Genomic DNA, 27,608 nt, shown 5'->3' with positions numbered 1-27,608 from the left:
AGTTCATATGCCTTCAACAAATATCTCAAACGTCTACGTTTTGAGTTTTTCACTTGAGAGTGAGAGAAACGAATATGAGAGATTGTAGTAAGTATGTATAAGGACTCAGGAGAACAAATCGATCTGTTACTAAGAAATATGGGGAAAGTTTCATCGACATCTAAGAACCAACAACACCAAACGATGAATTGTACTACAAGGAAGTGAAGCAATCTAAAGCCTTGAAAAGTTAGTGAGAGAGAGTCCTAATCTCCATAGGAATCATGTCAGTGATTTGGGCCTTTAACGTAGGGGCTTCTGTGATCTTCTGATCCCGACACAACAAGAAGCCCAAAACTGCAAATGCCGACGTTAGAAATTGAGGGTCGCTGTCGTCCACTTTAAACCGAGCCACTTGGATCACACACGGGCACCGCTCCATCCTTGGATTACTCTCTATTCATTATTCAATTCCCCCAAAATCAAACCCCTTGATCTCATTTCAATCTCAATTTGTGTTCACAGCGAAACTCAGATTGACATTTTGAGATTGAGAGAGAGAGAGAGAGAGAGAGAGAGAGAGAGAGAGATTGAGGGTTTTGTGAACTCTCCCCATCTCTCTCCCATGCTGATTTTGCCGCGCAATCACTGAGTAAGATCGCCCTCTCTTTCACTTTTGGTTTTCGATGTCCTCTTTGTTTACAGACTTGTAATTTGCAAGATGGGTTTTTCTTTCCTGCCTTAAAGTTTTGATCTTTCTTCGTGTTCATGTAAATTTGGTTTCTTTTTCTATGAGGGATATGAGACTATGAATGTTTTGAGGTGTTGATCGTTGGTTGGTTAATTGGTTATTGGGTTATAATTACTGTTGAGTTCTGATTACTTGAATAACTTGATGAATTGGGTAATGAGCTAGAAATTTGTAATTGCTGTATTTTCGATCTGAATGTGTGTTTTTGTTCACTTATAAGCATGGTCTACTAGTCTAGTCATGTAATTACTGAGGAGCTGCAGTAGTTTTGTTCCTTTCTCGTCGAGCTTTGCATTTGTACGTGTGGCTTGTTAATTGAACTCGTAAAGGTAACTAGATGTAAATAAGATAATGTGATTTGTTTATTTGCGTGTTAATCTTACTACCATGTGTATCATCTTCAGGTTTGCATTCTAGAAATGCATGCTCTTGGCTGTTGTTATTGACGTAGGGTATCTTCAGTGCTCTTGGTCAATTATTCTAGTACGCACTTGAAGCTAGTGGTAATGTGTTAGTGAACACACCTGTTGTGGTCAAAATGTGGAATTTTGCGTCCAGTTGCATAGCTGGAAATGTTGGATTAAAAAATGACTCTTTAAGGCCAACACAAGGTACTTCTGAATGCTGTTCCGATGATGAGGGTTCTTCTGGTGTTGGAAGAGAGGAAGGACTAGAGTGCCCAATATGCTGGGAATCATTCAATATTGTTGAAAATGTGCCCTACGTTTTGTGGTGCGGCCATACCCTTTGTAAAAATTGCATTTTGGGTCTGCAATGGGCTGTTGTCAAGTTCCCCACTCTACCAATTCAGCTTCCGCTTTTTATCTCCTGCCCATGGTGCAATCTGTTATCCTTTCGTCTGGTTTACAGGGGAAACCTGAAATTTCCTCGCAAAAACTACTTTCTTCTATGGATGGTTGAAAGCATGAATGGTGATAGAGTGAAGTCTCATTCTGCCTGCTCCGGTGATAATCAACCAGCCTGGCCGGTGAATGGAACTGTATCCACAGGAAGTCAACTGAACCACAGGAGGGGACAACATATTCGTCATCCTGAGCCACCAGGGTTAAATCATAATCATGGCATCATCAATAATTACCTTAGTATGGAGCGCTTGTGTTCCTCCCTTCGAAAGTCACTGTTTTTCTTCCTTCATTTGACGGCAAAGTTCCCTCTGGTTGTCATATTTCTTCTGATCATCTTATATGCAATACCGGCCAGTGCAGCCATATTGGCCTTGTACATACTTATCACAGTGCTGTTTGCTCTCCCGTCATTTCTTATCTTGTATTTTGCATATCCCAGTTTGGATTGGCTTGTGAGAGAAATCATCACCTGAGGTACTATGGACTGCTTGTATTCAAGCACCATGAATATAAGTTTGCTTCTAAATGAAGGTGCCTCTTCTCCGTGTGTTTACTTTGCAATTCGACGACTTTACCTACTCCCAAGATGCTCCTTTACCGCTGCTCTTCATCTTGCTGGAATCATTCAGTTCTTTTTAGACGTTGGCTCAAGGCGTGTTAGCTTCGCAAGTTTTGCTCAAGTTGTAGATGCAGCAGTACCATAATCTGCCAGCAGATAGGTAAATCAGCCCGGACAAGGTTCTTGTATGTATGGAGAGTTTGCGTCAGTTTAATATAATTTATAGTTCTATGCCTGCAGCCCTGCAGTTCAACCTGGCTCTATTGCTGGTAGTCTGATACTGAACATGAGATACATATATCAACCAATTATGCTTGTTTATCTCTCCATAAAGTTGGTTTGTAAATTGTAATTTGTTGGCAAAAACTTGATTCTAGAGGGTACCTAAGCGGCTAAGCCCCAGTTTTGTTATCTGCGAAATGCAACTGGGATGAAAGTGAAGTAGGTAGTTCCTCAGTTATCCAAGTCTTGAGGATCCTCACTTTTCTTTATAAACCCTCGGTATAATTTGTTTCCCATCATCCACAATAAATCTTAAATTCCAGAAAACTCCATGTCATACTAGATCCTCCACGTGTCTAAAGGATAGCCTGGAATTGGAAATAAGCAATAAGGTGTAGAAACATAACTCCACTCTGACTCTCTGAGTGAGTTCAGTTCGTTTATGGCAAAATATTGACCAAATTTCCGGAAGCAATGGCAGCCATCACTGTTTCTTCACCAAAATCCACCATCTTGCAGAAGCCAATCTCTCACAGAGAACTCGGTTCTGGCTTTCTTGGTAATTCCTTGAAGGGTCTTACTTTGCAATTGAAACCCAGAAACAAGAACAAAGATGCCGCTAATTTGGTTGTTGCTTCAGCCAAACAGACCACTAGAGAAGGCATCAGTAGCACGAGGTCAGGAGGCGACCGGTTTTACATAAACTTTACTGGTTTTCCTTTTCCTCTGGGCCCTTTTCTCAATAGGAGCACTACTAGGACTGAGGTCAGCTTCTTCTGTGGCTTCTTCATTTAACATATTGAACCCATCTGTGATTGTTTTTAGCTATGAATGCTTAACAATTTGGTACTTTTGAAAAGCTTCTATCTTTATCATGTGAAAATTTTCACTTGCTTTGTTCAAGCAATGTTTATAACAGTTTATCAGTTTGTGATCATTAAAAAGAGACGCTTTGAAGTTCATTACTCGAGTATTTCTTGTTGATTGCGGTACGTTCTGTGCACTTTGCTGCAACTTTAGTTTGAATGGGTTTGGGCTACTATGCCAAAGAATAATGGGATGCTGAAGGTTATCGAAAAAATGGGTGCATATAATCTTTTTATGACTCAATCCTAAAACAAGTTATGTACAGACTATGTAATCTGAAATTCGGAATGACAAATCAAATACCTACTCATTGGTTTTACACTGACTTCTTTGTTTCATTTCATTGTTGGTATCAGGCCGTGAAAGGCTCCATATGGTTATTTGAGCAAGAGCAAGCATTAGGTTTCAGCAGTGTGTCAACAAACATCAGGATGACAGTAGTGAAGCTTAAATCTGGAGGATTATGGGTCCATGCACCCATTGCTCCAACCAAGGAGTGCATTCAGGTTAGATTTTGGTTATAATTCTAGTCAATGAATAAATGATAATAAAAGATGTGTTTCTTATGAGTGTTATTGTATCTTTCCAGCTTCTGAAAGAGTTAGGAGCACCGGTAGAATACATAGTACTGCCTACCTTTGCTTATGAGCACAAAATATTTGTTGGTCCATTTTCTAGAGAGTTCCCTCGAGCTCAGGTATGGGTGGCACCGAGGCAGTGGAGTTGGCCTTTGAATCTGCCACTGGAGTTCTTTGGGATCTTTCGTGCTAAAACCTTACAAGACGAAGATTTTTCCACCCCATGGGCCAATGAAATTGAGCAGAAAGTTCTAAGCTCCCCAGAAGTTGGTAATATGATGTGCAAAAGTAATATCTGAGACTTCAGTTTTATGAATTCCACTCATTTGCTGGTGACCTTGCCAGGTATTGGACCCTATGTGGAGGTAGCTTTCTATCATAAGCCTTCAAGAACTCTACTGGTAACAGATGCTGTAATTTTTGTGCCAAGACAGCCACCTGCTTGTATTAGCAAAGAATCGTTGCTGGCATCTGCAAAGAATGGTTTGGCTGTGAAAATTCTAAGTAAAGGAAAAGAAGTATCTGATGAACCAGTAATAGACAACAAGATGAACCGTCAAAAAGGTTGAATATCTATCTTACGTTTGAATCATTGACCAGAAAATATATTACAATTGAATCAAAAAATTTGTTCTCAACTCTTATCTATGTACGGTTCGTGAAAATATACTAAAGAGTACTCTTTTTCTATGTTTAGGTTGGGAAAGAATGGTTCTGCAAATTTTGTTTCTTGGTCCATCAAACCTGTTGGAACCTAAGGCTAGCTTCTCCCAGATGTCACAAAAGCTGATTGTCTCACCCATTGTGAAGACTCTGGTCTTCAGCAAAGTTCCAGAAAAGGTAGTTTTATCATTTGAATGCAAATTTCTGTGCTTGTACATCTTTTGTATTTAGTTGGCGTTGCCTATTGATATACAGTGTATACCAGTTAATTAGTGAAACGATGAAACCTAGCATGCGTAACTAAAACTATCTCATAGGCTAGCTGATGATGCCCCTTGGATCAATGTTTCTGTGACAAAAAAAACCAAAGCAATTCAAGATGTAACAGTTTTTCCATCTTAACTATTCAGGTCAGGGATTGGATCGATAGAATTTCACGGGACTGGAGGTTCAAGAGAATAATCCCTGCTCATTTTGCTGCACCAGTTAATGCGAGCAGGTCTGACTTCCTAGCTGCATTTGGCTTTCTGGATGATCTTTTGGATGAACCTTATGCAACTCGGCCTTCACTCTCTCTTCTCTTCACATCCCTAATGGGAAAGGCGGCTAGCTACTTCCCTCCAGATGACATGAAGACTTTATCATCTCTCGATCAATTTTTGGTCTCAGTGGGTGCTGTGAAGAAGACTGTCTCAGGTCGGAAAAGATGACAAAATGCATAGGAGTTTAAGCTGATGAATTACAGTCATGTAAAGTACAAAAATTTTGTCCAAAAAAAGTAAAATTGTTCCCAGTCACCATGATAATGCAATTTAACAACCCTGGAAGATGTAGACTTTAATAGACTGTGCTTGATATAATGGTAAAAATTAAAGTTGATAACTTGGAAATGAATTTCTTCTTTGTAAGCCTGGTCCTCTTGGTATTTAGTGGTTGGAGAAACTAGGCAAAGCATACAGGTAGATTCTGGGGGGGGGGGGGGGGGTGGTTCCTAAAGTTCATTAGATTTTATTTACTGAATATATAATTATGTAAAGAATGTTAAAAACAAAATCCAATCTTGGGTTATGGAGGTTCCTGATCATCCATTACTTGTGAAAGTTCAAAGGAGTAATATCAGAATGAAGTATTGCTATTGGGACTGGTTTATTGATTGATCCTCTTGTTTTACATCTTTCTGCATTATGGAAAAAGAAAAATCTCCCCCATAATAGAGCCTTGTCAAGGACAAGTCCCTCATTTCCAAGGCAAAAGTTTTGGCATTTAAGCTGGAATTCATTAAGATGATGCTGAAACTAGAGGCTAATTAGGTGACCTTCCTCATTCACTACCAATAAGGGCTAGCTGAATATTAGGTAGCTATAGATGGCCAAGCTGTTCTGTTAATTCATGGGATTAACTCAAGTAGGTGAAAGTTCCAAAGGAATCAAAGCAGGTATCAGCTAGCAGAGAGCTGGGAATTGGAGGATTTGTTCTCTAATGCTTGACCTAATGACCTATTTCATGCGTTTGAAAGAGAATCATAATCATGAATTGGGGTTAGATATTGATATTCTTACGCATGAAACATCTCCATTTGGTCGTTGGAAGGTCATCTCCCCAACTAATTTCTGCTATACCAACTGTGTATTTAGTTTCTGGAAAACAATGTATTTTGATTGATGTGTTGTTTATAGTAGATCTTGCACCACATAACTAGTTTGATATAGATCAGATTACATGGCCTTTTCCTTTGATAATTGCATTGTCTAGATCTGAATTTCAGAAAGTTGAGAGTGCTAGTGAGAATCCTAGGTGACTTTTCCCTTGTTTATGCTCTCTTAGTCTCTTTGCTCCATTTTGGCCACAACTTTTCAAGCTTTAGTGCATGCCTTCATAAACTGATCCAACCACCGTTGGCATTTTTGGCCCTCCATTGCTTTGCTCAATGATTAAAGTCCATGACTTTCACTCCCCAAAAGGAAGCTAAGCATCACCTTGGGAAAACTCACATGGCCTTCCTACAAGTGTGTGAGAGATGCTGTACTTGAAACACTAAGCAGACTTTCGTCTATATGGTGGAGAACAAAGAGAGGGAGGTCGCTCCCACGTAGTTTCCCACAATAGAAAGTAGGCTAAGTAGGCATTACATGAGCCGTGTGCTAAGCTAGCATGCACTTCGCGTGTACGACTGTTAACTGTTGATCGAGTGAAATATCTCAATTTCAATGTCTCATATATTGTTTCCGAAGCATCACCGGCGTGATCTTACTACAATTCTTGTGACAGTTTCTTACCTGAGATGTGGTTGATCCGATCAACTAACCGATGGCGTCTCCCTAGCTGTTTAAAGAAGCTTGTTGTTTAGTATAAGACTTGGTATTTGCTGAAGTGTTACACACTAAACAAGTCAGAGAAGAATCACAACGTACTAATTAAAGCTACCGACCTCATCTCATTTTGTTAGAGGAACCGACCTCTAATTTTAAATGGTCAAATTCTTATTAAAAATACTTTCCCAGGTAACGTAATGATATAAAAGGAATGCCCCTTTCCTTTTCTTCATCAAAAGAGATGGTCGCACGTCGTGAACATCCTATCCTTAAATAATTGAAGATATATCATCAGGGAACCTAATCACACTGACTTTAGCAAATAACTTCTTCAAACTAATTGCAATGCTTAAAGGACATAATGTCCAGAACTTTGACTCAATCGCCCCAACTTCGATTAAACCAAATGACATTAGCCAATTCTTTTTTTTGGAATTCTCTACTCTGTCATTTCTTGCACATATGCACATCAGACTGGTTTCAGCTAGCTTAACCAAATGAGACCACAGAATGTGTGTTTATCAGAATATATACACTATACATGACTCTTATATAAATCCAGAAAACTAAGTAGACTTGTTGCCAATAATGCATCTGTTTCTGCAATTGTCGAAAGTTGCATTTCTGTGTCTTATGGTGAGAGACAACTGTTTTCGCTTCAGTTGAAAATTCAATGCATTTTTCTCATATGTTTCAGCTTTCAACTATCAAAGATACATACGACTAACAAACATGTTAGTCTTGTTAAAAGCAAATTTAATTTCGCCAACTATAAATCGACTATGAGTTCAACAGATTCCATGTCACTATCCACCAACTCCAAACAACATTATTCAGTTGCATTTAATATTGATTATGAAAGCATTTTTTCCATATGAAATAGCATCCAAGTCCTTAAAAAGAAGGGAAAAAATGAAAATAGTTCGATAACCGTAGTCTAAAGAGGTCGAGAGGTGAAAATACATTGTGCATTTATTGTAAAATTATCTGTATAAATTTTCATGTAGCTGATGACTAGAATATTGTACTGTTTATTCATGAAAATACACTACATTATGAGATTGAGATTTATTTCCATACAAACATTATAAGATGAGTCAAACGTCAAAGATTACATCTTCCTCAATACAAGAAGTTATATCATACTCATTTCTATAGAGCTTGTCACAACCTTTCAATTTCGTTTATTTAAATTGATTCTTTATTTACATCAAATCACACATATTAATCTTATCATTATATTCGATTGTGAACTCTCTCAAAAATTTCTAATGGACTCATCTTTCTAAATGCTCCTTAGACCAATCCAAAATTCGATACACAGTTCATTACAAAGAAGTTGGTATCCCCAAACAGATTTCATAGGTTGAGAAAAAAAAAACAGAACATTAAAAACGCATTGATTCAGTTTTGAGGTGGGGCCCATAAACCAAATTCGCACACACTTGGTTTTTTTCCCTCTTTTATAATTCTCTTCTCTCTCATGTAACAAACGCCAGAGCAAACCCCACCGGACCTGTAAGCAAAGCAAAGCAAACCAGACTAAAACTAGATACAGTTGCTTGCACGATCTCTGAAAGCTAAGGAAGGAAGCATCTCCCAATACCCCCCCAAAAAAAGGAGTGGCCTTTACTCTCTCGTATTCATCTCCGGTTCTCTTTCTTTGTCTTTCTGGCTAAGCAGAGCCTTCTGCACAGAATCGAAAAGGTCCGTTTTTTCTTTTCTCTCCGCGTTTTTGATTGTTTGAGACCCTTATTTATGTCCCCATTAGCACGTTTTGTGAGATGGGTTTTTGGTTTTCTCATGCAAATCTCAAATGGGTTCGATCAATACTGTGATTTCGGTTATGGGGTTCTTTGCTGTGATGAAAGAAAGGTTCCATCTTTGGGTTCTCTGAGTGCTCTGCTGATAAGGGTGCGTTGTTGATTTGGTGTGTATGACGTTTGGATTGTATTCTTGTCAATCTTGTGCAGAGTGTGATGTGATATTCCATCATTGTGTGATTTGGTTTGTGTAAAGTTACAATCTTGGATGATGGTTTTTGCTATCTAGGCTTGAGTTTTTGGGTTATTTGTATTTGTCATGATTGTGTTCCTCGATGTTTTACATGTAGTTTCTTTGGGTTATGGAGGTTCATTAAATCTTTAAACTCGTTTTGCTCTGTTAAATGCAACTAGAAGTGGCTGCTTTTAGACTTTTAGTTTTGATCTCTCTGTTAAATTTTTTACATTATGGTTGGTTTAGGGGATTTTAGACTGTATAGTTATGATTGATCGATTTGATATCAGCTTGTAACTCTGGGATTGTTTAAGAGGTTTGGTGCTACTGAATTTTCTATAGCTGATATTTCCTGTACTTTTTTTTGGTTCTGTCTTGCATTTTGTGTTACTTGTAGCCTTATAGGGCAACTAGTCGAGTTCTGTCCTAGTTCGTTTTACAAAGGAAGTGATTATAATGGTGTACGTCGTCTTTCAGTGTTGCTAGCACATTCAACTACGTACTCTGTCTACCTTATGATGTAAAGGAAGTGATTGTGTTGTTGTAGATTAAATTAGCAGCAGGGGAAATTTTCCTTTGAATTCAATAAAGGTCTGACGCTCCATGTTTCTTCTTGCTTTTACATTATTGTGGTGTTTGTTTCTTTGGCCATATTAGATTTCAGTTCTGGTTTACTAGAAGGTTCTCTTGAAGCAGACTTTTGGAAGCTCGAATAGCTGCAAATTCTCTTAAATTTTCCCCTTATGTGTTTTGGTACCCAAACTGGTTTTATGCACTAGTGCTTTTGTCCTCTGAAGTCTGAACTAGTATATATGCTTGATTTCAGTTTCTTCCTGCTTGGAACATAAGCAATTGTAATACAGAATTTATTGAATTGGAATATCGAATGTCAAGCTACAGGGGAGTTTATAAATCATAGCATATCATTTACCACATTCTCTGTATATGGTGGAATTGTGAGCCTGCAGTGGCCTCCGACGTTGGTCTTTTAGCCATTATTTTTGTTACTTTAAACTCTAAAATAACTTACACATGTTGCTACTGCTTTAAAAGATTTCCACATCATCATTGTTTCTGTCTGGTTCATTTCATATAGGCATCTTGGATTACATTTTCCTTTTCCCATATGCACTATGATAATTTCGCTTTTTCTATTTTCAGGATTTCGAAGTGCAATACTTCTTTTCTGATGGCTGATTCAAGTATCATTGTCCCAATGGCTCAAGAATTAACAAAGCTAGATGAGCGTAACTCGAGACGAAATTCTACAGGAAAGATATTGTCATCAAACAGTGGAGAAAAAGTTCCTCATTATCTCAGGGCTTCCACTGGTTCTTGTCATGATTTTTGTAAGTATGGCAGGAAAGATGCTTTCGAAGAGAAGGAAAGATGTCATATACGGGTTGTACCAAGAAGACTCTCAACTAAGTCACTTGATATCCATAACTCAGCAGAAAAGATAGTTTTACCAGAGAGGAAGATTATATCAGTGATCAAACTTGATCATTTGTCTGAGTCCAAAACCCTGGCACCTGATACACATACCATCGCCAAGCAGGCCAAGAAACAAGTGCCAAAGAGGTCAGCTGACAGAAAAACTGGTGTGGGGACTGAGGTTCTTGCTGAAAGGAAGAAGCTATCATTGGTAAAGTTCAAAACGTCATCCGTTTCAAAACCTCTGTCTGCTGCGCCCAAAACTATGAAGCAGGAAGTTTCATCATCTCATGAAAAGCTGAAAGCCTCTTCAAGGATAGATTGGGCAAAAGTTAAGGAGAAAGACTTGTCTAAAAAACATGTAACTTCTTCGAAGGCAAAATCTTTAGCCACTAAGGAGTTATCATCTCCTGATACTTCAGGAGGTTCAAAGGGGATAAGAAACAGTAACTCAAAGGTAGGCCAGAGGGCAGTCACTGCAAAGCAAATTTCTTCTATCGACTCTTCAGGGGGATTAAGTGGCCACAGGAAAATTGAGGTGAAGGTTGGCAAGAGGGCAGGAACATCCTTAGCCGCTTTAAAGAAAGTATTGCTGCCCCCAACAGGATCATTGTCCCCAAGGCCTTCTCCCAGGAGAGTTGCAAGCTTAAAAGCACAGAACAGGAATGTGAATGTTACTTCTCCTCTTCAGAATCAAAACAAGATTGGAAAAGTCATAGCAAAGCAACTTCATAATGAAGAGACTCCAGAGAAGACCTTGTATGTCATTAAGATTGAGACTGAGAATAAACCTCTGGATTCTGATCAAAACAGCAACTGCGAAGATCTGTCACCACCTTCATCCTCCTCATCATCGCCCAAATCTTTGCCCCTCCCCATGTCCCTTTCACCCCATGAAGGAGAAGATCAAGAGTCTGAATATACGATTACTGGAACAGAAGAGGACTCTTTCTCAGAAGACGATGAAGTTGACAATGAAGAAAATGCAGAGACCCTAGATGAGGATTACAAAGGGAAGACCAGAAAGTCCAGGATGGTTTGTTCTGAAGATGTGGATAGCCATCCTTTGAAGTTTAGGAGGGGAAAGGTGGTTGACATGCAATTTGAGAATAATAGGCCAAGAAGGCTCAAATTCAGGAGAGGAAAAGTGTTGGGAGACGATGAATATATCAAGGCTGATGCTCAAAGGCAAAGATATAAGAAGAGAGAAGGTGTTGATGGTAATGCAATTGGTACTGAACCTGGTTCAGAAAAAGTTGTTTTGAGACATCAAGATGTTCAGGGGAAGAAAGATGAGAAGGGATTGTTTAATAACGTGATTGAAGAAACTGCAAGTAAGCTGGTTGAAACCCGGAAGAGTAAGGTCAAGGCCTTAGTTGGTGCTTTTGAAACAGTGATCTCACTTCAAGAGCGCAAACCTTCTGCAAATTCTGTTTCTTGAGTTGGGAGCATATCAGAGGTAATAAAACCAAGTTTGTAACGTGGGAAGTTGAGTTTACAAGCTTATGGCACTGGAGTGACTGAACATATGTGTAGTTAGATTGCTTCAGCTGTCGTATATTTAAATGGGAGTCTTGCGGGCACCAATCCTAACAGTATCCCGATTTGCATACCAGATATGATTGATTTTTAGTTTCTTATCTTTTGAATTAAACAATTATACTCATTAGTTCATATGGAAGAGTAGAGGAACTTGCGGTTCCTTTCTCAATTAATGACTGTTACCCTGTCTTTTTTCTGGTTTTGTTATTGAGATGTTATATACATAAATTGAAGTATAAATTTTCAGAAGCTCTGCCTTTGTCCATATCCATTCAGTTAGCTTTTAATTTACATCTCTGGCATTCATTTACCGACCTCATTGTATAACATGCTTTGGAGCAAAGAGCATGTTCTGCTGAAGACAAATAACTATACAATGGCCGTTGGAAAATTTCGAGCATGCAGAAGACATCGGGTTTACCATCAGAGTTTAGACGTAAGACAAAATGACAAAATATTCATAATCTTATTACTTTGTCAATTAAACATTGTAGGATTTGGTCAGGGCCGGCCCTGAGAGATTTGAGGCCCAGTGCGCGTAAAAAAAAAGGACTCTTGTACAAATTTTTTTATTAAAAAAAAAACCTTTTTCATTGGCAAAATTAGAAAGAAAAATATGGGTTTATATAAAGCTCTGAACACCGAAGCCGTCAAATTCAGAATATCAGAATAATTGTGAAGGATCACTATTAAGTCTATCCATTTATAGAGGTAGCATTGAAAGAAATTTTGATTTAGGAGAACATCAATCGGCAACCGAACTCTTTGATTCTTGCTATTAGTCTTCTTCATAATGAAAGGAGAATATTAATAATTTAAGAGAAAATAAGACGGCAGAAACATGAAAAAAGTGAGATTTGTTGAAAATAATGTAATTATAAAAATAAAATAAAATAAAATTAATCGGAGCAAACAAAAAAAAAATTGGCCCTGGGCCTAATGCAGACCACTGCTTGCCCTCCCAGGGCCGGTCATGAGATTTGCCCTATCAACGACTAGAAGACTGGGTACAGTAGGAGCTAGTTTAAACTTTTAATCACCCAATAGACTGGGCACTAATACAAATGGGAAGCAAAACCTAAATTATTGCTGAAGGGCTAAGAGGTTCAACAGCATTCAGAAATAGTACATTGGGCAATTTGTTACAAAAAAATTAAAAAAATTAAAGATTGCATACAAAATTACAAATGATCGATCTGAACATGTTACCGCATATTCGCCAAAAAGAAGAAGAAGAGAGTTACTTGATCCTTCGTGCTTCGAGCCCTGAGAAACATTTTGGGGACTCAGACTTCCCAGCATCAAAGTAATTCTTCTTGTCCTTCCTTTTCCTTTTCAAGTTCTTGCTCTTGTTTTGCCTTCTCAAGTTCTCATAATATTTTAGATAAATGAGGCTTCCAGTATAGCTTATTATAAACACATTTTTCTGGGTTTCATGTTCCAAACATTTATTAGGTTCACCTCTCTTGCTATCACATCTTAGATCACAGTAGAGTACCGTGGATTTATCACTGACAGATTTTAATGGCATCGATGATATGTATATGCCATGCTCCCAAGCGCCTACAGAAATATCAGGATATGAATAGGTGCATCTTAAAGTCATGCTGTAATCTTTTGACCAGTGCTTCTTTTCTTTGTGCACCCATATCTCAATTTTCTTTTCTGCAAAAACATCAACAAGCGCTAGAGATCCCTTCAGATTGATAAGAAAAACTCTGGATTCGCCTGCAGAATTTTTGAAATGGGAAGGAATAGTAGTCCACCCGAATTCCTCTTTTTCGAAGTCGAAATGCATCATCCTGTTCTTCAACGTGGCCTTACTATTGTTGTTATCGTATGTCAACCAATATGTGTTTCCATATGCGTACTTACCGGAAGGACTAATTACCTCGCAAGGGGGAACCGAGTGTATTCTTCTCCAGGAACTTGTGCCCAAAACATGGACAGAAGCCTTCGAATTCGAAGGGTAATATTCATTGATATAGAAAAGGAGAATCTTGTAGGTGCTAGTAACATAATCGAATCCCATACCATAGTTGGCACCATAATGAATCTCAGGTTTTGGGAGCCATAAAGATTCTACTCTTAAAGGATTGTATAACCCCAACGTTCCTTCTGGACACTTCAAGCCAAGCAAACCGCACGAAACAAACTGTAAACAGTATGCAGAGCCATTAGGCAGAACCCTAACTTCTACGTCGGCGTGATCGTTGGTAGCAGCGATGTGCATGGCAGCAACAGCTGGATCGTCGACTAGGTTACGTAAGCTCTTAGAGACATACCGGAACTGCAAAAGCGATCTCGCCGGCAGTCTAAAAAGGATGTTGAGGAGGATATCTTGAGGGAGCTTCATTAACTTAGAATTAGAGCTACTCATTGCTGCCGCCGGCATCTCCATAAGCGTCTTTTCAATCAGTGAAGAAAGGTGGCCGCTTGGGTTTATTAAGAGGTGAGAGTGCAACGGAGAAGTCGAAAATCAATCAATTAGGGCACGTTTACTTACTGAGTTCCAATCTGGAATACTTATTTATATAAGAAATAAAAGACGGGATGGAATACAATTCTGAAATCTCAGATTCCAATAAGGAATGGAATTGATTACGATTATTGATTTTGTTCCAATCAGAAATATAACTAGTATGATTACTATAATACCTCTAATAGGGTTCCAAATTGTCAAACCAGCCGAATAGTAAAATGCTAAAAAAAAAAAACAATAGGGCAAGAAAATCTATATCGTGACTTTCTCCTAAACCATCTCGCTCTATTGTCTCTCGACTAGGGTTAGTTTCCTTTAGTTGTGGGGTGACATTCCATGGCGGTGGCTTTTACAAGTAAGATGCATGCTCCCGTTTTGTTCTTTGTTTACTTTCCTTTTGAATTTTGGTTAAGTGTTTGTTTTATTTTGAGCATTATGTTTTTTTCTACCTTGCTTGTTTTAATCATTACGATTTTTGTTTTGGTGCTTTATATAATTTGTTCGTTATTATTTATTAAGCTTATAAACGCTTGATCAAGCGTGAAAATTTTATGGTGAACGCATGTCTCATGTCTCATGTCATAAGTAATGGTCCTTTTGGCTCTGCTTGTTGGAATACGATCCAATGCCCTCTAAAAAATATCATATTGCAAAGAGCCATATTTTCTGTCCGAATGAATGACGAGAAGTTCCCCCTCTACTTGCCAGTACAAAGTAGCCGCCCACCATCGCCTCCAGTACGTGGCAGAACACCATTTCGTTGTCTCAACACATCGAGAACAGACGGGTAACCTTAATACAGTATCTTCTCGTATTTACAACTCTTCCAATTTCGGAACACAAATCCGGCCTTTGCCTTCTCCACCACCTCTGCGTTTCTGTAGTTCTCTGTCGTCTCTGGACACTTTTGCCCCTGCTCTAAAATCTTAATTCCCCCTTCTCTCCTTGCTTGCTTGTAAACTGTAATTCCCCTCCTGGCTTTTCGTTTCTTTTTTATCTCTCTGTTTTTTTAATCCTCTTTCTTTTTTCCTGAGGAAACCCTAAGACTCTCTGCCCAATTTTGCAGAGTTGGGGTTTTCTAGGGTTTTTAGCACTATGCTCAATCAGGGTTTCGTAAGCTGCGGTTGTCTTCACTGAAGCTTTTGGTGCGCCCAATTTAGTCATTAGATTACTGCTGAGGTGAGATTTTTGTGTTCGTCATTTCTTCATGATTTTGATCTGTTTTGCTTTGTTGGGTTTTGATATTGACTTGGGGTTTTGTAAAGTCTTGACCTTTTTGATGAAATTTGTGTAATTGGGTAGTGAATCAATGTGGGTTTTTATCTGGATTAAGAGGTGGTGGTGGGTTTTGTTTCAAAAGGTTGGATTTTGATTTGGAGGACCTTTTGGATCTAAGAAAATGTTCCAGTACTTTGTTTTGCACTTCATTACTTGAGAATGAGATACAGTTTGGGATTGCCATTGGTTCTATAGTGAGTGCTTAGAAGTGGAAATGCTGGTTTATGACTAGTCTGTGTTCGAGTTGAGTAGTGGAAATGCAGTGCTTATCCATATTGCTAATGCTACCGTGTCTTATTATGTTGAAACTAAGTCGCAGGCTCTAGTCAAATGCACACCTGATGATACAGCATTAATTACATTACAGATACATGCTCTTGGTATGGTCATAGTTGGTAAAGATATGCAGTTTGAGTACATCTGAGGTGGTTCCAGTCGAACTTCTTACTTGCATAGTAGGAATCGTGGATGTCTGAAATAGTGTTTTGAAATGTATGTCATGTTTCCGACTGAGTGAGACAGGGGGATTACTGGCTGGATACGATGATTGTGTAAACCTTGAATTGGATCATGCTTGCTTCTCCATCTATTTATTCTACCATTTAATGAAATACAACGTCTGTGCTCCTTTTTCGCGGATAAAGTATCACTTTTTTCAATCTTACTAGTTGGAGGAAATGATTCTATGGTCCTGAAAGTGAGATAGTGCCCCTTTATTGGTAATACTTCAACATGTGTGTATTATATTTCTAGTCATTTGAACTGAAGGAGTTAATATTGTTGTATCTGAATCTTAATAGGTTGTCAAAATGATTCTGACAAAGCAGTATCGATGCATACATTCTGCAAGCTGTCAATGCACAAAAGGGCATCTAAGTGAAGATGCAATATTCCTAGTATTTCAACAATTGAATTGGAACCCTAACTTAATTGCAACACTTTCATGTGTGTGCAAATGGTTTGATGATCTTGCCAAGCGTGTACTGTGGAAAGAGTTCTGTAAAACAAGAGCACCAAAGATGATGATTGATTTGCAATCTAGTGGGAGTCACAGTGTAGATGGAAACTGGAGGGCACTTGGGAAGCTGCTTATTTACTGTTCAGGAAGTAAGAAGGGTGGCCTCTTTAATACCGTTCAAATTCCTGGTCACTTTGTCTATAGGACCAGGTTTTCTAGGACATCAGGAAAGAGCTTTCTTTTGCCCCAATGCAGAACAGATGTATTGTATGTCTCTGATCCGTGTGAACACCTTGACCAAGGAGAAGAGGGAGATGTAGGGTTCTTCAGGGGAATTTTCAAGTCGTTCTCAATGTCAAAGGTCCGGAAGATGTTAATTAAAAAGGGTGCTGAGCTTCATCCAACAGAGGTGTGCCCTTACTGTAAGGCCAAGTTGTGGAGCATGTTGCAAGCCAAAATGATACCTCAAAGTGCCAGCTGTAGATTGGGTGCTTATGAGGATTGCATCGAGTACTTTGTTTGCCTCAATGGACACATGCTTGGTATCTGCACTCTGTTACCTTTATCTGATTCAGAAGAGGTATCAGAGTTGGAGTGATGGTTGAAAAGAAAAGGAGGTAAGCTCATGCACCTAAGTTTCTTAAAAGTTTTTTATTTTCATTAAAACCAGGATATAAATTGCAGAGATTTTTTTTTTTTTTTGGATAAAAATTGCAGAGATTTGTTAATGACTCCCTATATGACATGACATGAACTCCATGTGTAAATATAAGTTCAAACCAAGCAGCCATTTCAATATCAGATTGATATAAAGTAACATACCAATATATGTAAGTTTCTTATGCATTTGATTTACTAAAGAAAAGAAACATCAGGAAGCAGGAGCATATCTTCAAGTATTCTCTTTAGTATCATCAGAAATCTGAACAGTTCTACGAAGAAACCCTCTAATTTTGCTAGAATTGCTTTATTTCTGTTGAATAATTTTTCTTCCTTCTCTTCTCTTGAGCAGGTTTCTTGCCATTTGCAAGCATAAAGCTGCCTAGGCTGGACATATTACTGGGCTTGAGCTGAGATGAACCATTAACGATCCCATTCAATGTCCACACGCATTCTGTCCTGCCCTAATGTTGTTTTACAATTGAAGTGTTAGAAGCTCTTGCTAACCAATTATTTTCCAACTCCCCTTTCTATAATGTTGTGATATAATACAATGTACATTTATGTATGCTCTAATGTGTATGTGGATCAAAAATTGGTTTGTCCAATAATATTACACTTGTTCATGATGATCTTACCATGATATGTCGCATGTAGCTTCAGATCCTGTGTATAAGGACATGTTGAATCAACTCTTGCAACCTCTATATATCATTATATCCCCTCATCTAGAACTATGTGTCTATTGATAGTTATGAATACCTGTAATTCCTGTAACTTAATGGCGTCTTCAGAACTCAGTTTGGCAGCAGGACACAAGTGTGGCCTCAAATGAGTCAAATCAACTGATTGAGAAAGAGTCAAGACATATAAAGTGATAAATGCCTTAGCTTTGCTCCGAGTATTGCACACCACAACCAGGATGTGTATATAAGAGAAAGGACCAGGTTACAGTAAGAAAGACCACATGTCAAGTTATATATTGTGCTTCTTCTGCTTCAAAGTTCACCCGGCAATACTCATCTCACCAACTGCAAGATTTAAGTACTACTTTTGCTCTTTTACATATCCTAATGAGAAGGCCATGTCCTGGTATACAGTGAGGAAGGGAAATTTTTTATTAGGTCTGATGAAATCCAAATGACTAATATTGCAAAGACAGACGGTGAAATACAACTATTACAAGACATGACGTTAGTCATATTGTTTAGTTGTTTACGCATAATTATAAATGAAAGAAATATTACGGATCAGGTTACATATTCTGCTCATTCCTCAGCTTCGAAGTCCAACCCAGCAATGCTCATCTTACCGATGTTGCTGCAAAACATGTCTGCGATTAGGTTCGTGAAAGGCAAATGAAGGTGAAATACATTCAACAGATGAGAAAAATGAGCATGAAACCAGCATAGGAATAAGGGTTATACACTTGTACAGAAAACAAGAGAGCAAAGCCAAGTAGATAGAAAAGTAACGACTGGCTTGTTCAAAAGATCCTTATGCAAAAGGTAGAAACTTGGGTTTCTCAAATTCAAATGACTCTAGGAGTAATAGATATTCTACTTTTGCATAATCAACAGCAGAACAGTAGCTATATAGATGTGGCAAGTGGCAACTATATGTGCTCAACAAAACTTCATATGTTATTTAAGTCATCAGATATTGGAAAATGAGGCCTTACACAACTGCATCTAGGCCTGCTAGTTTGGGCAAAAACTTGCTGATATGTTCTTCTGCTGCTTCGTCAGATTTCAGTGTCTCACAGTTGAATGAAACCATAATCTTGTTCTTCCCGTGCTGTTCATCAACCAAATCTACAACATCTTTCTCCCAACTGCCTACCATTCAATACAAACATGAGAAAAAAAACTTGTCAAATCACACACAAGGTTCACCCACGAAAGCAAATCATACTAAGAACAAGAATTTAAAAATTAAAACTGAGGAAAGCGTACTTTGTGTGTGATACAAGACAATTCTCTCATATCAAAATATCCTATCATCAATTTGAGTTACAAAAGGTTCTTGTATCAGTATACAAAACTAGAGTGATACAAGACCATACAAGGCATGGCCTATTGACTAAAAACAGAGCTGAATATCTCTCATTTCAACCATGTAAAAGCACCAAAGATGCAACATTCCCAGAAAATCTACTGCATTCCAAAAACCAGCAAGAAAAATCTAACATGGACTTACCCATGAGCGTGATCGATGCTATTCAACCTAGCAGCATCATGGCCTCTACACTCCACAACAACAACTTTCTCCTTCTTTTTCTGTCACAAATCATAATCAAACCCCATTAAAAGAACCAACATACAGAATCATAAAGCACCAATTATATGAACAAAAAGCCATTCATACATTGTAGTCTATGATTGCAAGCTTGATAAGACGATAATCCTCTCCCCTGCTGCACTCCTTTTCACAAGCCAACTCTACCATAACAATACAAGAAGCTTCATGACTAATTAAGCATCCAAATTCCTGAACAAAATAAAGAACAAGGACTTACCAGTTCCATGGAGACCATAGCAAATGTTAGTGTGATCATTCACTTTAATGAAATGGCCTGATATAGACCCACATGGTAACAGAGCTATTGAAGCCACTCCTTCCATCACCTCCCCTGCTTTTGATTCCACTTCGCCTCCATCTTCTGCTACAAAATATTTACCAGAATTTTCATAAACTAAAAAACTAAAGATTTCTTCTTGGGATTTTGGTGGACGATTCCCCAAACAATGATCTGTATAAAAGAAACAGACTTAACAGTTGAGACTTACCCATTTGGTTCTGCACAGATGAACTCATCAAAGTGGCGAGACCGAATCACTGAAAGAGTTGGCAGCAAAGGCGAGACGAAATTTATAGGTTTACTATTACCTGTAATTCTTTCTTTTTTCTTGTTGTGAAAATGTACTGAAATTTACACACCATTTGGTCTAGTGTTGTGTTTTCTTTAAGTAAGAGGTTGTGAGTTCAATTTACATCATATTTGTTATAGTATTTCAGTTGTTGTTTGATATTCTTTTGTTAAAAAACATAGCTAATTTTTATTTATGTTATGAGTTCGAACTCAAGAAAAACTACTTTGTGTTACACTGTAAAAAAACAAAAATACCACATGACACTTGGTCATTGTCCTTCATGGGTATGGCTCTTGGGGATTGAGCTCTTTTTTCGGGAGCAAAGTGGGGAGTTCTTGCACACTGATATCGTAATCTTACCTATTTCCCGTTTTATTTTAAGTACACTCAGCTCCCGACATTATGAAGTCAATGAACCAGTCGTGACTTTTAAGCAAGTAATTGGCACCCAATATCTCAAAAGTCTCATATACGACTTGAGATTGCTGAGGTCGATAATACTAATGCCAAAATGGCAAGTTAACTAAAGATCAAAACATAATTTGAAAGTTTGAAGCTTGTACACTCGTACAGGACTAGGGAGAAAAAAGATGTCATATACAGGAGAGATTATAATTTTAAACTTGTAGAGAAACTATACTTTGCGGATATAAACGCCTTAGACCACCCCTGACAAAGCCTCCTTGTTCTCTGCTGCAGGAGATTCTGAACCAGTTTCAAGCGTCCTGAAGACAAGTTTTTGTTGGGGAATCTCACCATTGGAATATGCTGTGATCTCTGTGTCAACCAAGAGGGTACTATCTTCTTGGAACTCTCCTCTTAAGATGCCCTTCGCAAGCTCATTTTCTACATATTGCTGAATCACCCGCTTCACTGGCCTGGCACCGTAGCTCGGATCATAGCCAAGACTTCCAAGAAGCTGCACAGCTGCATCGCTCACTTGGAGTTTCATCTTGCGGTCTGCAATTCTCTTTTGGACTCGTTCCAACTGTCACAAAAATGTGACTAACATGAGCAATCGGAGAATGCGATCTTATCTATATTACATGTCTATAAGGAAAGTTTTCAAGCTAGAAAGCACTTTTGAGGAGCAAATTACCTGTATTCTGACGATATTGTTTATCTGGTCACGGTCCAAGGGCTGGAATACTATGTACTCATCAACCCGATTCATGAACTCAGGGCGGAATACAGACCTTGCAGCCTCCATCACCCGCTGCTTTATAGTTTCATAACCCAACTCCTTGGGCGAGACATCATCATCATCTCTGTTTAGTATATACTGTGAACCAACATTTGAAGTCATAATGATCACAGTGTTGGTGAAACTCACAGTGCGACCCTGAGAGTCAGTAACTCTTCCATCATCTAAGATTTGAAGGAAAACATTGAACACATCAGAATGCGCCTTTTCAATCTCATCAAACAGAATAACTGAGTATGGTCTCCTGCGGACAACCTCTGTCAGCTGTCCTCCTTCCTCATACCCCACATAGCCAGGTGGGGCACCTATCAGTCTAGAGACAGCATGCTTTTCCATGTACTCACTCATGTCAATTCTAACAAGAGCTTCTTCAGTATTGAACATGTAGGAGGCAAGGGTCTTGGCTAGTTCTGTCTTTCCCACACCCGTGGGGCCCATGAACATGAAACTAGCGATCGGGCGATGAGGATCTGAGAGACCTGCTCGAGATCGCTGAATAGCTTCGGCTACTGATTTTACTGCAGGATCCTGTCCTACAACACGTTTATGCAGCTCTTCCTCCAAATGCAAGAGCTTTTCCCTCTCTGTTTGTAGAAGCTTGGAAACAGGGATACCAGTCCACTTGCTGACAATTTCAGAAATATCATTTCCGGTAACTTCCTCTCTCAGCATTGATTTCCCAGACCTCATATACTCATCAAGCTCTTTTTCAGCACCAAGGAGTTGGCGATGTAATGAATTCAGACTTCCATACTTCAGCTCAGCAGCACGGTTAAGATCATACTCTCGTTCAGCCTGCTGGATCTCCAGATTTACCCTGTCAACCTGTTATAATACAAACACTTGTTTTTCAACAACCCAACACTTCAAATTTACCACAACTTAGATTTTCTGTAACGCAATTAATATTATTTCCCAATTGAATCACCATTGTTTCACTTTTGAATTTAAAATGAGTACGGTTCCAAGTTTTTGAACTTAAACAAAAATCACTGCTATAATACATGCTGAAATAAAAATAGTAACATTATTACTAAACCAAACTTTATGGTGCTTACTTCTTCCTTGATCGACTGAATCCGAGTCATCACAGACTTCTCATGTTCCCACTGCTCAGATAGCTGAGATTGTTTCTCTTTCAAGGTGGACAACTCAGCCTCAAGGCGATTCAATCTTTCTCTGGATGCTTTGTCAGTGTCATTTGTAAGTGACAGTCTTTCCATTTCAAGTTTCAACACTGAACGATTGATCTCATCTAGGGCTGTGGGCTTTGAAGTAATTTCCATTTTCAATTTGGCAGCAGCTTCATCAACTAGGTCGATAGCTGTAATTCAACGACACAATTGAATTAAGAAATGTGAAAGCTAAGAAACGAATTGCATTTCTAACAGGAGTAGACTAATCAGCTAGACTGAAACTCTGAAACCCTTAAAGATCTGCAGATAAAGCACTAAGTACGATGTCTAAGAAGTAAGAAGCATACAGTTTCACATTTCAAACACACCAACTCTTCAATTTTACTATAAGCACCACTTCGGGAGACAAAAGAAGTGGCACAAATCCATGTTCTAGGTTTTTGTTTCATAGATAGCAACATGATATTGCTTAACCACATCTGTTGTGCTCCAAGAATATGTACTTCATACGATCATTGCTGTTATCTAATAAAAAAAAGGATTAAATTCAGTTTAGCCCCCTGAAGTTTGGGGGTAACATCATGTCAGTCCCTAAAGTTTCAATCTCATCAGAACACCCCCTGAGCTTTCTAACTTCAATCAATCCTCACCAATTGCTTCGATTCCGTCCAAGTTAGACGTTAATTTTGACATTGAGGTTCATGTGAAGGGTTAAAATCATCATGTCAGCATAAAAGACACAACATAAATTGAAAAAAGAACATCATTATTTCTTCTTCATTGATCTGGGAAGCTTTCTTATCATTCCCAAACCCATTCCCAAGAACCCATCATTGCCCAGCTAGAAGCACATCCAAAACCCCTCAAATTCCATTATTTGGTAAACCTGGAAAGCCTCCCCATAATAGCTAAACTGGCTAAGCATATAGATTAACCCATTTTTATGAACATGCATTTAAGATAAAGCGTTCTAGTTAGAACCTTGTAAGAGCACGTGGTGCTGTTGGAATTCCTGTTAATGATATGCCTTTTCATTAAATCAAAGACAAAAGTAATATCTCCCACTATGAACCCCAAGGAGTTGAAGCATGTAATTGCAAGTTTCAGTGGTGTGAACAACAATGGGCAACTCAGCAATGGACTTGAAGAAGAAGCTATGTCTGAAAAAAGAAACCCTAACAACTTCCTCAGAGGGCACTGAATAATTACAGTGCCTTTTGTTCTTCATCACCACGGCCACCTGGATTGACGAGAACATGGCAACAAGCCTCAAGTGTCCTCTCCCACCAGATTCGGGGTCTCAGGTTCAAGGTAATGAGGTTAATGCAAAGTTGGGAAGCAAATGGGTGAGATTATGGTTAGGGTTTGAAGGGGTGAGAATTGGAGAGTTTTGGATAAGGATTAAGGGAGAAAGAAAGAATTTGAGTAGGTTGGAGGAACATTCCCAGATTGAATGAACAAGGCTTGTCCTGAAGTGACAATTTTAGCCTTGGAAATGTCCCCATTAGTAGAACTAACGGCTAACTTGGATGAAATCGAAGCACTTGGTGTCGACTGATTGAAATTGGAAAGCTCAGGGGGTGTTCTGATGAAATTGAGACTTTAGGGATTGACATGATGTAGCTCCCAAACTTCAGGGGGGTAAACTGAATTTTTTTCTTAAAAAACTACGATGACACAAAGTTTTAGCTAAATTTAATTCTTAAAGTGTCTCAGGTTAATTTAAATTTTCATCACCAAATACGTATGTGTTAAATGAATAGAAGGAAAAAAAATCCCCAGCAAATTGCAAAAGATTAGATATTGGATCTTTGGTTTTATCCACCATATGCACATGATCATGGATGAATCATATTCTATGTATTTTGTGATAGAAATTACCTTTGTCAGGTAAAAATCTCCCACTGATGTAACGGTCCGATAGAATTGCAGCTTCCACAAGTGCACCATCAGAAATGCGGACCCCGTGATGCAACTCATATCTTTCACGCAGGCCTCTAAGTATAGAGACTGTATCCTCAACTGTAGGTTGATCAACATAAACTTGCTGGAAACGACGCTCCAACGCTGGATCTTTCTCAATATATTTGCGATACTCATCCAGAGTTGTTGCGCCTATACACCGCAACTCCCCCCGACCAAGCATGGGTTTTAAAAGATTTCCAGCATCCATTGCACCACTTGTAGCACCTGAAATAAAATATACCAGTGATCCAATGTGAATGTGACTTGAAAATTTAAAAAAAAACAACAAAATCCATCATTTCACCCAAAGAAAGGAAAGATAGAATAGACAAACGAGGAGAGAAAAGGAAGAAAACTGAAAGCCCTTCCACCTTCAATCTACCAAAAGTTATTAGAACTAACTTAATAAGCTTCATACCTGCCCCAACAACTGTGTGAATTTCATCAATAAAAAGAATGATCTGGCCCTCAGATTCTGTTACTTCCTTGAGTACAGCCTTCAGCCTATCCTCAAACTCTCCCCGATATTTAGCCCCAGCAATTAGCGCACCCATGTCAAGGGAGATTAGCTGAACAAGAGAAAGATGTCATAAGAAAAAATAAGAGAGGTGCACAGGTTCCAAGTAACAGCAGCCTTGAGATCCAAAATATAGAACATACCTTACGATTCATCAAAGCTTGTGGGACATCCTCTTGCACAATTCGCTGAGCAAGCCTGTGTAAGTGATAGAGTTAAATTTAATAGACAAAAAAGCAGAAAATAATAATTACCCATCTAGAGGATTAATCAACCTAAAGCTCATAGTAGAGGATAAAATCCATGTACAGAGGCATCAGTTGTTAGGCGTTTGCGGATACCGAAGAACCTTTTTATTCAAATTTGAATATTTTTGATAATGTTCAGCTGACGAGTTTGATTTAATGGTTTCAATAGCTTCAAAAGTTCACTTTGGCTGGCAGAAACAACACAAACGAGTGGAATTACATACAGGATAACTCAAGAACTGAGTAAGCACTAAGCAGTTGATGCAGGAAACCTATAAAGCCTAAAACTCCTCATACATTTATATTATTTTTGACAAAACCCGGAATTTCATAGGCTCTTGGTAACCAAAAAAAATATTTTAAAAATAATTGATGTACTTACCCTTCTGATATTGCAGTTTTCCCAACACCTGGTTCACCAATCAGCACTGGGTTGTTCTTTGTTCTTCTTGAGAGAATCTGGATGCACCTGCGTATTTCATCATCTCTTCCTATTACCGGGTCAAGCTTTCCTCGTTTTGCCATGGCTGTCAGATCTTTTCCATACCTTTCAAGAGACTCATATTTCCCCTCGGGATCTGCAGCATTAAAATAGAGGGTCATACTTCCGTACAATCGGATGTTAAAAGAAATAGCACTGCAAACAACATATTGAAATTTCTATTCAAGGCACGCAACAAAATCCTGCTTTGAGTTTTCCCAACCTGCATATTTTGCACCAAAGAATTACACTGAACGACGGACACACACCCCCCCCCCTTGTACAGTGAAAAGGAAATGAAGCACATTGCTACCTTGATCAATAACTGATTGGCGTCCCCTAATGGCTTCTATAGCTGACTTCAAAGATTGCTTGGATATCTGAAAATCCTTGAACATTTGCTTCCCAAATCTTTGATCTTGAATAAAACCAAGAACTAAATGCTCCACAGACACAAATGAGTCTCCATATTCTTTCTTGTAATCCCTGGCTCGCTGAAGCAAGGCTTCCAAATCACGTCCTAACATTGACCCCACAGATTCACCAAGAACCTATATAAGACAAATACCAACACAAGTCGGATCATGGCATAAATACACTGATCTAGAGAATGAGATTCACCAAGAACCTATTTGTGGAAAACATTGATGCAGAGAATCTGATATACAGAATGTCATAATCTTGGCTGTCTATGAATCATGACTAGAGCCTCTCTATACTGTACCTTATCATGAACTAGGATCCAAATTGCACTATTCCATGTCACATTATGAACATAGACTACTTCATTATCAGCAACTCACAGCTATCCTCAGCTACTAATCTAGTAGTATTCAAGATATCTATTGAAACACTAAATGAGCAATACCGAAATCACAAACAACTAAACTTCATGTACTAAAGCTTAAGAATTAGATCATCTACGTACCTTTGGTTGGCGCTGGATATACTTATCAGTAGCCTCAAGAAGCCTGGTATTATCCACCCCAATCTTTGCGAAAATCCGACGAGCAAGGCCATTCTTCTGCTCCAACAATGCTTTCATCAAATGCTCAGTCTCCACTATCTGATGCTTGTGCTCTTTCGCCACCTCCGGCGACGAAACCACCGCCTGCCACGCCATTTCCGTGAACTCCTGCTGTGTAATCTGTCCCTCAATCAACCACAAAACCAACTCAGACATTCAAATTTCCACATCAAAAATCACAACTTCAACTAACTTCAGTAAACAAATTCAAATCTCCACATTAAAAATCAAACTTAAAACTAATTTCAGTAAACAAATTCAGGAATATAATGTATATAAAAATCAAAACTTCAACTCATTTCAGTAAACAAACTTCAAATGTCCACAGTAAAAATCAAAACTTTCACTAAACTGTTTAACCAAATTCAGGAATATAATGTATATCATACCCTTCCGGGGGAAGAAGAAGCCTCGGCGCGCACGACAAACGGGTCGGGCTTCCGGGTCAACCTGCCCGACCCGATTCCAAACGCGGCGTTTTGCTCTAATCGGCGGGGAGCGAGTCCGCGGAGGAAGTGGGGCCTGGCGCGGAAGGGGAGGGAGGGATTTGGGTGAGGAAAGAGAGAAGCTTTACAACATTTGGAATGGGGGAGACGAAGAGCGACTATCCCAGAAGCGGCGAAGGAGGCGGTCGTCGTGGAGGCCATCGCCGGAGCCGGAAAAAGGGAAGGACTGTTGTCGTGGGTTTTCCGGCGAGGAGAGAAAGGCGGGAGCTTTATGCGTGGGGATTGAGGTAAAGGTATTGAGAGGTTGAGAGGAACTTGTTGAGTGAGTGAAGAAGAAGAAGCAGAAGCAGAAGAAGAAGCAGAAGCAGAAGCAGAAGCAGAAGCAGAAGAAGAAGCTTTGAGTGAGAGTGAAGGGCTCTAAATTCGAAAATATATAAGTATTATTTTCCTCTTTTAAAAAAAAATATGGTTATTTTGATTTAGTGCACATAAAGTAGTTTGTGTGATTATTCAGCAGGGGTTCCGGTAACGATGAGGGAGCTCGGGAAGGATCAAGAAACTG

General features: G+C 38.9%; 7 protein-coding genes across 11 annotated transcripts; 4 read left to right on the top strand and 3 right to left on the bottom strand.

Annotated features, from left to right (window-relative positions):
* Positions 1 to 455: 455 nt before the first annotated feature.
* On the top strand, positions 456 to 2,488 carry LOC126797679 (uncharacterized). The gene is made up of 2 exons (XM_050524361.1): positions 456 to 631; positions 1,135 to 2,488. The coding sequence occupies exon 2, from the start codon at positions 1,269 to 1,271 to the stop codon at positions 2,067 to 2,069; it is 801 nt and encodes a 266-aa protein (XP_050380318.1). The 5' UTR covers positions 456 to 631; positions 1,135 to 1,268; the 3' UTR covers positions 2,070 to 2,488.
* A 133-nt stretch (positions 2,489 to 2,621) lies between these two features.
* Positions 2,622 to 5,278, top strand: LOC126797678 (uncharacterized). Its single transcript, XM_050524360.1, has 6 exons — positions 2,622 to 3,142; positions 3,601 to 3,750; positions 3,834 to 4,092; positions 4,168 to 4,386; positions 4,520 to 4,662; positions 4,896 to 5,278. Exons 1-6 carry the CDS (start codon positions 2,852 to 2,854, stop codon positions 5,193 to 5,195), a joined length of 1,362 nt encoding a protein of 453 aa, XP_050380317.1. The 5' UTR covers positions 2,622 to 2,851; the 3' UTR covers positions 5,196 to 5,278.
* Positions 5,279 to 8,328: 3,050 nt separating this feature from the next.
* On the top strand, positions 8,329 to 11,910 carry LOC126798604 (uncharacterized). The gene is made up of 2 exons (XM_050525614.1): positions 8,329 to 8,504; positions 9,957 to 11,910. The coding sequence occupies exon 2, from the start codon at positions 9,985 to 9,987 to the stop codon at positions 11,668 to 11,670; it is 1,686 nt and encodes a 561-aa protein (XP_050381571.1). The 5' UTR covers positions 8,329 to 8,504; positions 9,957 to 9,984; the 3' UTR covers positions 11,671 to 11,910.
* Positions 11,911 to 13,011: 1,101 nt separating this feature from the next.
* LOC126797384 (F-box protein At2g07140-like) lies at positions 13,012 to 14,172 on the bottom strand. Its single transcript, XM_050524022.1, has one exon. The coding sequence runs from the start codon at positions 14,170 to 14,172 to the stop codon at positions 13,012 to 13,014; it is 1,161 nt and encodes a 386-aa protein (XP_050379979.1).
* A 945-nt stretch (positions 14,173 to 15,117) lies between these two features.
* Positions 15,118 to 17,775, top strand: LOC126799178 (EID1-like F-box protein 2). Of its 2 annotated transcripts, XM_050526313.1 has the most exons (4): positions 15,124 to 15,215; positions 15,320 to 15,432; positions 16,332 to 17,106; positions 17,502 to 17,775. In XM_050526313.1, the coding sequence occupies exon 3, from the start codon at positions 16,341 to 16,343 to the stop codon at positions 17,085 to 17,087; it is 747 nt and encodes a 248-aa protein (XP_050382270.1). In that variant the 5' UTR covers positions 15,124 to 15,215; positions 15,320 to 15,432; positions 16,332 to 16,340; the 3' UTR covers positions 17,088 to 17,106; positions 17,502 to 17,775. The 2 variants fall into 2 exon arrangements, with proteins under 2 accessions (XP_050382269.1, XP_050382270.1); XM_050526312.1 differs by having other exon boundaries at positions 15,118 to 15,432.
* Positions 17,776 to 18,131: 356 nt separating this feature from the next.
* On the bottom strand, positions 18,132 to 20,085 carry LOC126799972 (uncharacterized). 3 transcript variants are annotated; one of them, XM_050527233.1, is made up of 7 exons: positions 19,939 to 19,993; positions 19,668 to 19,814; positions 19,517 to 19,590; positions 19,349 to 19,428; positions 18,831 to 18,983; positions 18,397 to 18,469; positions 18,132 to 18,238 (listed from the first exon to the last, which is right to left on the bottom strand). In XM_050527233.1, the coding sequence occupies exons 1-6, from the start codon at positions 19,964 to 19,966 to the stop codon at positions 18,418 to 18,420; spliced, it is 534 nt and encodes a 177-aa protein (XP_050383190.1). In that variant the 5' UTR covers positions 19,967 to 19,993; the 3' UTR covers positions 18,132 to 18,238; positions 18,397 to 18,417. The 3 variants fall into 3 exon arrangements, with proteins under 3 accessions (XP_050383190.1, XP_050383191.1, XP_050383189.1); XM_050527234.1 differs by lacking the exon at positions 18,132 to 18,238 and having other exon boundaries at positions 18,245 to 18,469; positions 19,668 to 19,811; positions 19,939 to 20,085; XM_050527232.1 differs by lacking the exon at positions 18,132 to 18,238 and having other exon boundaries at positions 18,245 to 18,469.
* A 475-nt stretch (positions 20,086 to 20,560) lies between these two features.
* On the bottom strand, positions 20,561 to 27,366 carry LOC126801026 (chaperone protein ClpB3, chloroplastic). Of its 2 annotated transcripts, none has more exons than XM_050528475.1 (10): positions 26,990 to 27,366; positions 26,502 to 26,726; positions 25,887 to 26,124; positions 25,475 to 25,670; positions 24,988 to 25,042; positions 24,746 to 24,896; positions 24,244 to 24,552; positions 22,285 to 22,550; positions 21,122 to 22,051; positions 20,561 to 21,010 (listed from the first exon to the last, which is right to left on the bottom strand). In XM_050528475.1, exons 1-10 carry the CDS (start codon positions 27,245 to 27,247, stop codon positions 20,681 to 20,683), a joined length of 2,958 nt encoding a protein of 985 aa, XP_050384432.1. In that variant the 5' UTR covers positions 27,248 to 27,366; the 3' UTR covers positions 20,561 to 20,680. The 2 variants fall into 2 exon arrangements, with proteins under 2 accessions (XP_050384432.1, XP_050384433.1); XM_050528476.1 differs by having other exon boundaries at positions 26,502 to 26,720.
* Positions 27,367 to 27,608: the final 242 nt, after the last annotated feature.

The sequence above is a fragment of the Argentina anserina genome, chromosome 6, assembly GCF_933775445.1.
Source record: "Argentina anserina chromosome 6, drPotAnse1.1, whole genome shotgun sequence".
In the NCBI taxonomy this organism is placed as follows: domain Eukaryota; kingdom Viridiplantae; phylum Streptophyta; class Magnoliopsida; order Rosales; family Rosaceae; genus Argentina; species Argentina anserina.
This window is presented reverse-complemented; position numbering and strand designations above follow the sequence as displayed.